The sequence below is a fragment of the Patiria miniata genome, unplaced genomic scaffold, assembly GCF_015706575.1.
Source record: "Patiria miniata isolate m_02_andy unplaced genomic scaffold, ASM1570657v1 HiC_scaffold_24, whole genome shotgun sequence".
Classification (NCBI taxonomy): domain Eukaryota; kingdom Metazoa; phylum Echinodermata; class Asteroidea; order Valvatida; family Asterinidae; genus Patiria; species Patiria miniata.
This window is the reverse complement of record NW_024037063.1, coordinates 8,706,383-8,721,301: the sequence shown is the minus strand read 5'-3', so window position 1 is coordinate 8,721,301 and position 14,919 is coordinate 8,706,383. Positions and strand designations below refer to the sequence as shown.

The window sequence follows — 14,919 nt, the reverse complement described above, 5'->3', positions numbered from 1 at the left end:
AAAGGCATGTACTATTCATGGTAGAAATAATGAGGCTGTATTAATATGTGAAGGATGAATATAATTGCTATTGACAATTGTTCATGTTCCATCTGTGTTGTGTGCTTTTTTTCATTTCTTAATCAGTTAGCCTATGTCATAATCTTTACCATATTTATGGAAAAGAAGTGGCATGCTTATAAAATCTCGAAGGAAATGAACCCAGAAGTTGCCCTTTTTCGCAATGGGATGGAGGTGCATGTATTTTTTTTTAATTGGCGATGGGCTTCATCGCGACTAATTTACAGGTGATGACTTGGCAGAGACAAAGTACCCAAACGTCGTCATCGGATAATTCCCTAAATTGAAAGGGCACATGATTACAGGGTGCTTATCTTCACTTTGAGCATGGATCTTCTCAAATCTGAAGAAGTCGAAACCAAGTAATAAAATCGGGTGGTTATTTTAATTTCAGCCTTAGCTTTAGAGACTTTACAAACAATGTAATATCCAAACAAGGGTGCAAAGAAATTTTGAACCAACGGGAAGGGACGCAGTTTAAAGAAAGTGAAATATTTGTAGACTTTCACGACGAAAACTGTATAGAAGCAATGGGCATCTGTTTCGAACAATACCGTCCAATTACCTAGCCCAAGTTGGCAAACTAGAATTTACCACAATCTCGACTAGGAAACCTGCTTGCACGGTTCGTTTGTCATCGCTGACGACAAACAAGCACGCATTATCCTTGGTAAGTTAACAGGCACCTGGTCTCTTCTCCTTTTTTATTTTATTTTTACAAAATGTTGTTGGCAGTTACAACATATCTAATTAAGAGGTTACAGTGTATCTAATTAAGAGGAAACGCTTTTGCCATTGACATGGGATTTAATTCTTTGGCCAATTTTGATTGTGACGTACTTTTGCACATGTGGCCCCCGGCGTGTCCACAGATTAAATCCGCCTACAATCTCGTTAGGCCGGCTGTTACAAGGACGAGTGTGATGAACGTGCTAACTGCATCGGAGGGATGACGGGGAGCTGAAACCCCCCGCCCCCTTTCGCTTGATTATTTGCGCTCCCCTTTGTCTGCAGAAATTGTGATTCCTGATATGATAAATCAATGTCTTGTTACGCTACGTTGAAAAATCAGCCCCTTCCGTTCTGATTTTCTTTATATACCATTTTGTGATACTTTAAACAAGTCTTTTGTTTAATTTATCGATTTTTCTATGTACATTAACGTGAAATGCTTGAACAACAATGCGCAAAACTATTATCACTCCACTTTTTATTTAACAAAATTACAAAGGATAATTCAAGTGCATAGCGGTCTAATCCTAGTCAGTTATGGACTATATATCCGCTTGCATAGCAAGCATCCATGATATGCGCGCAGTTTCGGTCTTCGGTAACCTATTGTTTTGCAAAAACATGGCAATCAAATTGACCAATCAACAGCTCAGTCCATATTTCTGCTCGAAATGACGTCACAATTTCTAAATTTGACTCCCGTGATTGGCTGGTGCACGGGGTCGCATACAATTTGCATGCTCACACAATTATTTCAGAGGTTGTTACGGAGCGGACTCCGTTGAACAACGGATGATACTCAGACTGGCCTAATCCCTGCGTTCAAACTAATGGCAACAAACTAATGACATTTTTTTTTAGTACTACACTCAACCAAAGAAAGTCCCCTTCCAATACTTTTGTGTCTAAAACTCAAAAACTACTGAGCACCTCTCACTCAAATAACGACTGTACATAAATTCCTTATAGCAATCCGGCCATACTCTTTATTTGGCCCCAAACAGTGATGTGCACGAATTCGGCAATTTATGACAAATAATACCGAAAAGGCTGCACTTTTGTATACGTGCACGTTGTGGTTCACACTCACCTTGTACGTATTCAATAGTGCAACTTTTGTTTGGTACCATTTGTCATAAATTTTTATAATTTTGTACACATTATCACTGTTTTAGGCCAAACAAAGAGTATGGCTGGATTGCTAAGGAATTTCTGTACCGATCAGTCGTAATTTGAGCAAGATGTGCCAAGCAGTTTTTGAGTAAGACAAAAAAAGCATTAAGGGGGGACTTTCTGTTTTGGTCGAGTGTATAAAGCTGCAGGTAATAACTTAGGAACAGAAAATGTTTAGGCCTACCCATATCATTTTGGGTGCCTTTCGAGATCAGAAAAGTCCACAACATTTTATAAAGGAAATGAACGCGCCAGCATCTCACAACTGGTGCTAGTTTTACATGTATAACGTAATCCCCCCCCCCCCTTCTTAATAATGTGCAGAAAAAAAACAGGTTCACTTGAAATGTCCCTCCAATTGGCAAAGAGGTCATGGCACGCAACACGAGTAGTTTTTACGGGACGGCATAAAAAGATCCGGCCCTCTTGTGAAAGAGAACGAACACGGGGTAAAAATATGGACAGATGAGCAGTGTACAAATTTGGCATTTGATGATGATGCCTGTTTCGCACTTAAATTAAATCTTAATCAATGAACAAAGGACGCTAAGCCTCAGCCACAGGGGGAAAAAACCCATTACCTGCAATATAGCACAGAAATATACAACAGCTCAGTAAAGGAAATTGCGACTGTACACATACGTGCAATGTACTATGTACATGGTAACTGTACTGCACACTGACCGTGCAGCAGGTATCACAAACATGTGAGAGAATTTTAACATTAATCAACAAACTTCACTTTCTGTCATAATTTGTGCAAATAACATCAAAAGATTCTCACTGGGGATTTTTTTGGGGGAGTGCACTATCCCTCAGTGCACATGGCAGTTATGGCAAAGCCATGCTGACGCACACTAAAAAGTGACAACTCTGACAGAAATACATTGGTGTGCTCAGTCGAAGGACGTCTTTCAAAAAAGACCGAGAAAGTATACAATTTCCAAGTGCAAGTGCTGCCGAGTCACTCGATTGACTATTAACGCTATGGCAAACTCCATAAAATCATCCAGACAATGAACCTTCAACTAATCAGTAATAGCCTAAGCTTGCAATTACATGTATACACTATTAAGATGGACATGGACAAGCATAAAATTATACAATAATCCCGAATTAATTGCTTTGGACAGACCTAAGATTTAACTATTCATGATGACGAAGACAAGCGTTAACTATGTCCTTGCGCGTAATGTATTACATAGAATATGTAAATCACCCAGATACAATGCAAATGAAGAAACGTCGCTTCTACATTAGGCCTATGTATACATGAATAAAAGTTTTATACATGTATTAGGAAAGAACGAATGAGGTTGCTCCTGCTCAGGCATGGTTCCATACAACTATGAACACATTCACCACTTTAGGAGGCGGTGCCAATGACTAGTGACTGATTCTTCATATTCAACATCACAATTGGATGCGATTCCCTTAAGGCAGAACTGCGGATCGGAGTGGGCGGTTTCCGTGACTCGCTGCGTATTTATTAAGGCACAGCATCCATAGACAGCCTCACACAACAAGCGAGGTGCTGTACGTGTCTTTGCGTCCGTGAGAGTTCGTGTTGCAAATAACTTCGTCAGTGAATTCGCCACGAATAGCGGCTTGGGTCAACGACGTCATACTTAGCGAATTCAGCAAAACTAGTGAGTGTTTCTTGAGTCGGTTTTCCCAGTTATTTTCACACTTATATCACACACATTCCCCAGAACGTGCTTTAATGTCGTTCCAGAACATCGTTGAGCTCAATTCTCAATATAAATTTCTAGAACAGCCAGATAGTCTAATATTTTTGTTCGCATGTGAAGGCATCTATGATACGGTTTCAGTCCGCGTCTGATACCTTTATGTATCGGCCTCTCTGAGCTCCAGCATTGTCCGCCATCTTTTCCACAATCAAGTCTCAGAAACGAGTGACAAGAAAACCCAGAAATACCCAGAAATTGTTAGGCCTCCATACGCTTGGAAACGTCAAAAATGCACTGTCTGCATTTAAATGACCAAAGCGCCGAAATGACTGACCCCAGAAAAAGCTCTGGTTCCGTGTTCACACGTATGTTATCTGTATAATATACACCTCATCAAAATGAAGTGTTTCTTTTGCACGTTCCTTTTTGATTGTTTCTTTTGATAGTTAAACTTTTTCCATAAGACAACTGTCATCATTCATTTGTCATTAAATCACGATTCAAAGATACTCCGTAAAACTTATGACATGATGTACGTACGGTGGCCCTAAAGGGATATAACCGGTCGTGAATATTTTTGCAACGTCGTTAATATTTTTTTACAACGTCGTGAATATTTTTTTACAACGTCGTGAATATTTTTGCGACGTCGTGAACATTTGTCACGACTATAGTCATGAAACAAATTCACGGCGTCTCGGAAAATGTTCACGACGTCGATAATAATTATATTTGCGACTATAGTCGTGAATAAATTCACGATTTGTTTTTGTCGTACATATTTTTCCAGTAACTTGAACGGTTCAACAGTGTGCATCATGGGATAGCATATATTGAGCTATACGCTCCAAGCTACTGAAGAAAACCAGTGTCATATGAAAATCGGACTCGTATGAAAATCGGGCCCCTCTTTCCCTTTTATTGGTTAACCCTCTCACGTGATCGGTCTCACGTCACCGAGTATGAAAAGCCCGGTTCATACTCTGCGCAAAGGCGAAAGGAACGTGCCAGAACGTATAAGGAACGTGCCAGAACGTCGAATTCGCTTTGCATTCGCATTCGCGTGAAGTATGAACCGGGCTTTAGCCCGGCGTTCTACTCGGCGCGAACGCGAACGCGAATTTGTGACGTCAGGACAGGTTTTCGCGCTGCGAATTCGCAAAAGTTGAACACATTTCAACTCCGGCGAATGTCGCAGCGAACGCTCCCCTAACGTCAAATTCGCATCGCATTCACTTTCGCGCCGAGTATGAACCGGGCTTAATACGCTGGAAAATCCCAATAATTCCTAAGATTCGTGGAATAACACTCGTGACTCGTCAGACAATCTCGAGTCATTGCTTAAGGTCTTTGGTCCGTCTTATTATTTAGCCCGGTTCATACTCGGCGTGAAAGCGAACGCGAACTTGTGACGACATGGCAAGTATTCGCGCTGCGAATTCGTAAAAGTTGAACATATTTCAACGAGGGCAAATTTCGCAGCGATTGTTTCATGACGTCAAATTCGCTTCGCATAGCATGAAGTATTAACCGGGCGTTTTCTGTGTTGACTTCAAACCCTCCGTGAATCCCATTTAAAAAAAATCTAGGATCCGCCGTGCACTCGGTGGGCTTTTAGAGACAATCTGTCATAAAATATGGCGTGAAGCCCGGTTTATACTCAGCGCGAAAGCGAACGCGAATTTGTGACGTCGTGGCAAGTATTTGCGCTGCGAATTCGTAAAAGTTGAACATATTTCAACTTCGCAGCGAATGTTTCATGACGTCGAATTCGCTTCGCATTCGCATTCGCGTGGAGTATGAACCGGGCTTAAGAATTTGCTGCGAACTTGCCTATAAAGGTTCAACCATTCGGACTTATGCATTCCTTCATATTTTATTCGCAAAACCAGTGTGTTTCATTTCGCAAAAACTATTGCGTTATTCCGCAATACTCTTGCGTTATTTCGCAAAACCATTGCGTTATTTTGCAAAACTATTGGGTTATTTCGCAGTACTATTGTGTTATTTAGTAAAACTATTACGTTATTTCGTAATAAACTTCTTTTTCTTTTTTTTACAACCTGGCACGAACAGACTACCGTAGCAGATTCTGAGCTGGAAAAAAATAGTTTTTTACCTCAAAAATTATTTTGTAATACTTCAATAAATTTCCAAGAAACTTCCTGTCGAAGGAAAGGTCTACCTAATTTGGGTCCATACAATCGATCCAATAGAGTAATTTCAAATTGGCACTGAAGCCGAGGGCCTCAATGCTGTCTTTTTGATCCGGTGAATCACGACGAAACAGGCCTTGACTCGTGGAATTAATTGCAATATAATTTATTTTGACACTCTCACACAAAGGAAAAATCACTGATAAACTAAAAATCTACATTTATCCAGGAAGTGCAAACTGGAAAGGTGGTTTTACGCGCCTTTGGAAAACACAATTTCCGGCGCTCCGCGCCGTGAAAACTGAATTTTCCCATATAGGCCTACGTCGTGTATACAGAGCAGAATTACCATTCGTACTTATGCATAATTAGTTAGCCATAATTCAACAGTCATGAAATTTCGTGAGTATGTTCATGATGAGTTGCTCTATGCATGTACCGAGTTTCAAACCTTTGCGTCACTCGATGGCCGAAATCTTAGGGGGAAGCGCTTTTAGGGCCCCAATTTCATCCAAATTGCACAGAACTACAAGCAAACAGTCCTGTGCACGGCTTCCACCCATATTTTTTACAAACCCTCAAGTTCATGGCCCACAGCATGCTCAAATACTGAAGATTTTGAGGGCGTGCAGATCGTGATTTTACCTTGCCGGGAAGTTGCCGCGCAAAACTAAAGGGTAATATACATTTTTTTTCAAATAAGAAGTCTGATTTTTTTTTGCCTTAATCATCAATTATCCACCAATTGACTCAAATTTGCCCAGTATTGCAGCTCAGTAAATAAATAATTGGTTTCGTAGAGATCATTACATCAGCATGGTTGAAAACGTGGAAATGGGCTTCTGTCCTATCTCACTTATTTGCTATGTTTGAATTACTCCGAAATCCAGAATTCGTAGAGAAATTAAGGTCATTGACGCAACCTAAAATTGTTAGGAATCTGTACAATCTACAAAAGAAAACCGAAATGAAGATAAGTATATTGGATTAAATCATGTTGATCGAGCAGTGAAAAGTTCGCTGAACTCGGGACCAAAAGGAATTTACCATGGACAAAATAAACAAATATTTTGTTCCATTTAAACAAAAAAGTGAAATATAGTAATTGAAAAAAAAATCATATGAAAAAGTTAAATTTAGACAATAATTTTGGACGTTTTGTTGTTTGCATGCATTATGAGTTCCAGTCACTTTTAACCCTCCCCCTCCTCCTCCCCCCCCCCCCCCCCTCCCATCTGATTCTCAGGTAAGTCGGGTTTTAATATACTTGCAACCTCTACTTGTTTCCAAGGTGTTTTTTTATTTTTAAACTGACCAAAAAATTAATAATAAAAAGAATAATTTTCAAAGTTTAGTCATGGGAAAGGAACAAAAGACTTCAGAGAAATTAGAAACAAATAGTGTTACACGTCTTAACGTGTTCCCCTCTTTGTTTTACAGTGAAAGAAAATAATAAATCTTTCAAGTGCGCTCCTAAGGAATGAAAATAACCTTAAAGAGAAATAAAAGTAAAAACGTTGAGCCTGATTGTCAGCCACGAGTTCTTATTAAATAGCTTAGCAACCTACGACATGAAAAGGCATGCATCAGATTGATGTTTTACCATCATCATGGTTTGTTATGGTTTTATTTTCGTTTCTTTTTTCTTTTAAAGAAGGGAAGCATTCCGTACATTTTATGCGATTTAGGCAGCTCTCTCATGTCATTATGGCAACCAAGTTTGTTGTCTCCGTAGATCAGCACATAGGCCTATTTAGATGTGTATAATCAGCGAAGACAGCGAAACAAAATACACACAAGAATATATGCAGAATTAATATTACTGACTGAACATTTTACGTAGTTCAGACTTGAATGAGGTTAGGGACGTCATGGTTCTCAATTCATCACCGTCACCACGAAGTGACACAAACATCGAAAAATCGATATATTACGATTTGATTTTTTCCTGATTTGTGATTAATTACACATAATCTATCACCTCGTGATAATACTATCTGTCACGTGATAATACGCGACTCACTTCTGGCGTTTTCACGAAGTAGCGCTGAGCCCATGAAAACTCGAACACAGCGTAATCTGACTTTTGAGTTTTCACGAAGTGACCTTATGGTTAATTAGTTTGATAACTCATTAATATTATTTGTTTTCAATAAAAATCATACATTAACGTGACATTCAAGATTCCAGCTTTCAGACAATGTAAAAAGAAATATGAACCTTGAGGCTAAAACGATGTTCAGATCACCCTTTTAAAACATCGTCAACTTAAATCGCTTGTATCTCGAAACACACATTTTCCACTTCGCGGGGGTTAAGGTCACTTCGTGGTGTCGGTGGAGTTTATTGTACATGCAAACAAGCAAAGTATTCCATAATGTTATAGTCGAGTTCATCACAAGTCTACAGAGCTCTGGAAGTGCCATCCGATTTGTTCAGATACTGACATATTTTATCTCCGGATGACGACAAAATACAGGCAAGATGACGACATCCTGAGATAATTTGTTGGGGGATGACGACATCCTCCAAGTAGGATGACGACATATCGACATTTAATATGGCATGACGACATCCTGATAATAGGATGACAACATCTTTAAAAAAATGTCTTCTGGCATGATGACATCCTGAGATAGTTTATTAGGGGACGACGACATCCTGTAAACAGGATGACGACATCCTGAGATAATTTATGATGGGATGACGACATCCCGAAAATAGGATGACGACATACTGAGATAATTTATGATGGGATGACGACATCCTGAAAATAGGATGACGACATCCTGAGATAATTTATGATGGGATGACGACATCCTGAAAATAGGATGACGACATCCTGAGATAATTTATTATGGGAGGACGACATCCTAAAAATAGAATGACGACATCCCGAGATAATTTATTAGGATATGACGCTGACATCCTGAAAGTAGGATGAGGACATCCTGAGATATTACGGGGTGCATTGAATCCATCTTGGAAACGCACAGACATCACGACCTCTCATCATCAAATATATACCTTGTATATACAGCGGTAGGGTAAATTGTTTACAAGCCGCACGTCCACCTGTGCGTATTGAAGATGGCTTCAATGCACTCTGTGATAAATTATGTCATGGTGTCATCACCCTGCTTCCAGGATGGCGTCTACCTAAGGATGTTGTCATCCTACTTTCAGAATGTCGTCATCCCATAATAAATTATCTCAGGATGTCGTCATCTTACTTTCAGGATGTCATCATCCCATAATAAATTATATGAGGATGTCGTCATCCTATTTTCAGGATGTCGTCATCCCCTAATAAAGTATCTCAGGATGTCGTCTTCCTCATTGTAGGATGTCGTCATCCCCTAATAATTTATCTCAGGATGTTGTCATCCTACCTTTAGGATGTTGTCATGCCATAATAGATTATATCAGGATATCGTCATCCTATTTTCAGGATGTCGTCGTCCCATAATAAATTATCTCGAGATGTCGTCATCCTACTTTCAGAATGTCGCCATCCCCTAATGAATCATCTCAGGATGTCGTCATCTTTCCTGTATTATGTCGTCATCCTGAGATAAAACAAGTCAGTATCTGAACAAGTCGGATGGCACTTCCAGAGCTCCGTACAAGCCCAATCAGAAGCAAGAGACAACTTCTGGTACCGTTCATTTGAATAGCTTGTGACTTGACTTGAGAATGGACGAATTGTGTGTGACTCCTGGAGGACTTGTAATGGACTCGACTTCAACATTGTTTTCACTTTTCAGGTGATGGCTGATGAGAATGTGACTGCAACTAGCCCTCCAGATGACGTGTACGGCCAGGCACCAACGGGATGGCTCATCCCCGTGTACCTCGTGGTTAGCATCATTGGAATCGTGGGCAACAGTTTGGTCATCGTGATCATATCATCCGTCCGGAAGATGCGTTCGACAACCACCAATCTGCTTATTTTGCACCAGTCTGTGATCGACCTAACCAGCGCCGTGCTCATGGCATCTGTAGTTCTCTCTGAGGTTGCTGCATCTGCCGACTACGTCATGTCCTTGTCTGCTTGCATGTTCTGGTTCAGCCGCTACCCTGTGTGGTCCTGCTTCATGGTCTCTACAATCAACCTGATGGCGCTTACGCTGGAGCGCCACCACGCCATCGTACGGCCACTGCGCCACAGCACCGTCTACAGCCCGGCCCGGGTGACGAGGTTCTTCGCAGTATTCTGGGTGGCCGGATTTGTCCTTCTCAGCAACCTGATATTCATGTCCGACGTGTTATACGACAAGTACTGTCTTTTCGCTCGTTTTGAGAGCGAGGTGGTGCAGCATGCAGTCGGTGTTGTCACTGTGGTCTTGTTCTATTTGATCCCTCTGACCGTGATGGTCTTCACTTACTCCAGCATCCTGCGTGAGGTCAGGCGGACCTCACCAGAGAGGAACAGAGGGGAGGGCGCTAGGGGAGTGCAACCAGGGACGCAAGAGCGCTTGGAGAAAAACATCCTCAAGGTCTTGGCTCTGGTGGTGATGGTCTATGTGGTTTGTTGGAGCCCCAATCAGATCCTGTACCTCTACTACAGTCTGGGGGGTCATTTGGACTTTGCTGGGGCCTTCTACCACTTGACTGTGGTGTTGGTGACGTGTAACATGAGCGTCAATCCCTTCGTCTATGCGCTCAAATACCATCAGTTTCGCGAAGGCCTCGTAGCGGTGTTCTGCGGAAAAGGTCGCAAGACGCTGGTATGCGCAGATTCAGAGAGTAACGTGGTACAAAACAAAACAGAGCTAGTCAGTGAAAATCGGGAAATGGACGTCGTCCAGGGTCCGGTTTAAAATTTGTAGACAAAGTTCTAAATTTGCATTTGGGCAATTTCACCGTCACTCACGTTACATTTAATATGCAAAAGGCTACTTTGACCTCTCACTGCTTCAAAAGTATTTGATCCAACTGAATCAAACCAGCCACACAACAACCTTGGGGTAAGGGGTACTCAAAAATGGGGAAAAAATATTCAATTCATTCATTTACGTTTTGAAAACGTGTTTTGTTGGTCGTCAGCCACGTTACACAAAAAGTTAGGACATGATGGAAAATTGTCCTGCAATTTTGTTGTTACAGTCTCCTCCAACTGTAGTCTGCCACACAGAAGTAATATTATGTCACCTTTCATTCAACCCATAGCTAGATATAAAAACCCATTTTAAATCAAATAAGTGTGTATTTTAGATGCAAGGGACGTTAGATTACAGGGAGGTACCGTCACTCACGTGACGTCACTCACGTTTACTTCCTTTTCATGGTTTCTAACACGGCATAGAATCTGAGTTTCATGAACTGCAACATAATGAAACTCTTTTCTTATAATTATGAACCTTTCTCTCTGCCTTAAACACAGAAACTCTCAAGACCAGTCACATTTTGCATGTTAAAACAAGGTGCCAAAATGACTACCAAAAATCCATGATTTTAGTCCAAAAAACAAGGTTTTTGACCAAAAACCACACTTAATTCATTGCACACCACTCAAATGAAAGATCTTGTTGTCCCCTTTAATTCGACACCACATACATTTGATGTTGTGATGCTTGTGGTTTTGGAAGGTTTCATACAGTTTTCACTTTCCATGCAGCCGTGGTCACTTTTGCGTGGAATTGACCATTTTGTCGGTAATTTACTTGTTTTCAATTATTACCCCTATTTTTGTTTATGTTAACCCAAAAGAGACGGAGTCAGTCTTCTGATGTTCATTAATAGCACACACAGTCCTGTCTCGATCACTACAAGGTGTCCCAAAAAAGTTGTGCAAGCAGATATCTTTGAGTTTCTCAAAAGCTATACAGGGTGTCCTGAAAATAATGGTGCATGTAAACCTCGCCATTTTCGACCGGAATTTACTGCACTTGTTTACACGATCTTCAAGGCAACAGATTTAGCTTGAGAATACCATTTGTTTAATTAAGATTGCTTTTGTAAATCCAGAGATATGTTTGAATAACCGCAAAGCCAAAAAAAAACATTCTGTGCCACTTTTAGGAAGCGAGTGCTTCAAAGATCAGACAATGCCAGTATGGCTCTTTTGATAAGATTATCACTATGGGTGTAAGACAAACATTCCATTCACACGACAATATAGGGTTTTGTTCTTCTGTTGAAACAGTTTAATAGTACAGACAGGTTCACTTCTTTAAAACTTCAATGAAAGGGTTCAATTCAATATAAATAAATATTGCACACTCTACTTAAAAATGTTAAAATCACTAACAGTAAAGAGATTTGGTTTTAGACTAGGACTATACTGATTTTAACTGCTTCACAGAAAGTGGCACAAAATGGGTTTCTTGGCTTTGCCGTTATTCAAACATATCTTTGGATTTACAAAAGCAATCTCAATGAAACAAACGGTATTCTCAAGCTTAATCTCTTACCTTGAAGATGGTGTAAACATCCGCAGGACACCCTGTATGAGTATTACATCTTGATGGAGCATATTAATTATACTCTTGTGTACGTGTATAATCAGTGAAAATGACATGGAAATCCGTTTATGCAAATCAGAGATCTAACAGATTGTAAAAGGCTATGGGTTTTTCACCCATTACAAAGGGATTTACACAATTAGTGATTGATATCAGTGCATCAGATTGTCATGGGCCTTTTCACTCTGATGTAGATTAAGTTAACTGTGTAAATCCTGCTTGCACTTTTTTGGACACTCTGTAGGCATAACACGATGGTTCACTACTGCATCTCTCCGTTATATTGAGGATTGAAGAGCATGTAATAAGTACCACATGTTTTTGCACCCGAAAACATTTATGTTGCTTTCGTATTGCTTTATATAGTTATGATAATTTTGGATTCAACTTTCGATGCATTTGGTGTCATAAAATTATTGACTCCATGATATAGTTGTGATAATTTTGGAATCAACTTTCGATGCATTTGGTGTCATATTGACTTGATGATATAAAACATATACCAATTTTCAAATGTACATTATCAGATATAAACTGAATATGTCAGAAAGCGGCAACTACAACAAGGAAAAAGGCAAGTGTCCTCTATCCAGTGCTATTAAGCTCATTTTGTCATCTGGGAGGCAAAGGACAGACAAATGTTATTCTTTTGCTGTTACTCAAGAACTTATGGTAGGACCATAGAGTTATATAATGTAGCTCTATAGGTAAGATAGGTTTACCCATGGAGCTATAAACGGTTTACCTAATGTTATCTGGATATGATCAATGACTTGACAGTACCATGGAGCTATAGCTCCATGATGGTACCACAGATGAAGCTGATCTTCCAAAGACAGCGATGCATAGTAGGCTCATGAACTGTCACATAGACTTGTTGCTGTGGACATCGCATGGTTTGACAGAGCTTTTGGTGACAACGAAGGTGATTTCGTTTTTCGACTGCCTTGACCCAAAGATCACCAGATATCACCATGTGACTTTCTCTTCTGGGGTCACTGAAATGACGAGGTTTTCACCTCTCCCCAGCTAACATTCAGGAGTTTACGAACCGGGATAGCTAATGAGGCGGATCAACGCCAAACCAAGGAATGACGATACGTGCTGTCAGAGATTATGAAGCGACGATGTGAGCTATGCATTGACAGAAATGGCGGTTGAGAGGCCATGAATTTATCATGTAATTACCCCCCCAAAAAATAATAATTAATAGATTGAGTAATCAGAAAGATAATCCTTCAATGAAGCACCTATTAATTGTTGTTTCCCTGTCACCACTGTTCCATTGTGTAGTAACTTGTCACGGTGCGGATTTTGGCATCTTTCGTAAATAGAGGCCTTTTTTGCTCAGTCATACAATGACATTGACGTGATCTTAATTCATTGGATAGAGCATAGGCTCTATGGATGGAGGACATCTGTTTTGTTTTGGGTTTTTTTGCTTGAAACAACCTGTATATAATTATATTGTACTACAATATATACAACTACAGTAGTTGTATATAATGTAATGTATATAACATGTTATATTTAATTTTATGGATTGTAACTTTGGTTTTGATGGAAATATATGTCAATGGAACTGATTGTTTGCGCCTTTTTAATTCATAACTGGGCCGTTATTCATACCCCCTCCCCAATCGAGGTCTGTCCAACATTGTGCACTTTCTCCCTCTGAAATTTGAGGAAGATACAAAATGCGAAATGTATTATTCAAAACACATCCCGCAGCACATTGGACCCTAGTAGGAACACCAATTGGACCGGCCATGATTTTATATATTGTTTTGGCCGCTGGAGACTCCAAAGAACCGAATTCAAAGAATCGATTCCAGTGGTATCATAGTGGCTATTATTAAGTCATCGTTCGAGACATTATGGAATATGACACAGAGAAGGGGCGCGGCGTAGATCACAGGACGGGGAGGATAATCTCAACATTTTGACGGGGGGGATGGGCGACAGAACTATTTAAAACAGAAATATGACGTCCTCTTCCCACAATGACCACAAAAACACGTAAAAGCTTAAACACCTTATTCTTCCTAGAAGTTTACTTCTTCCTAGAAGTGCAAAAGGCACAATCCCACAACGAAACCGACGACCACACTTTTATCTTAAGTCAAACGATGTTTATTTCGTGACAAAACAAAGCAAAAGATACAAATGTCTGACCAAAGTTTCTGACCGAAATGTAGTTTAATGAGTCTCAAATGGTACCAAGCTTGCTTACAATACATACAATGTCAATGGCTATATCAATACCTCATTGTACGGGGTTGTTTGCTAGGTTTTCATGTTTTACTAAAATGGTATTAGAACAACCAATGACACATCATTACTTTGTATGGACTGTGCGTACTTTCCTACAACTTGACAAGAGAAACCAATCTGGGAACACATTACTCCTTCAACTCGAACACTTCAGAACTATAGATCACCTTTAAAAAGAACTTCTGATCCGTTTTCAAACTTTTGAATCTTCGAAAAGCCTTCAAACAAAAAACATGTACATGTACATGTACCACACTGAATTTTTCAGAAAGAATAAAACACGAAATCGGTATTGTCGGCACTGCAGTAATTTTTGACAGCCTCAGAAAAACACTTCTTTCACAAGTATCCTTACATTTTGTGCTC

General features: G+C 40.0%; 1 protein-coding gene across 1 annotated transcript; it reads left to right on the top strand.

Annotated features, from left to right (window-relative positions):
* The first annotated feature begins 9,578 nt into the window (after positions 1 to 9,578).
* On the top strand, positions 9,579 to 11,267 carry LOC119731587 (neuropeptides capa receptor-like). The gene has a single exon (XM_038204778.1). The coding sequence runs from the start codon at positions 9,583 to 9,585 to the stop codon at positions 10,633 to 10,635; it is 1,053 nt and encodes a 350-aa protein (XP_038060706.1). The 5' UTR covers positions 9,579 to 9,582; the 3' UTR covers positions 10,636 to 11,267.
* The last annotated feature ends 3,652 nt before the right edge of the window (positions 11,268 to 14,919 follow it).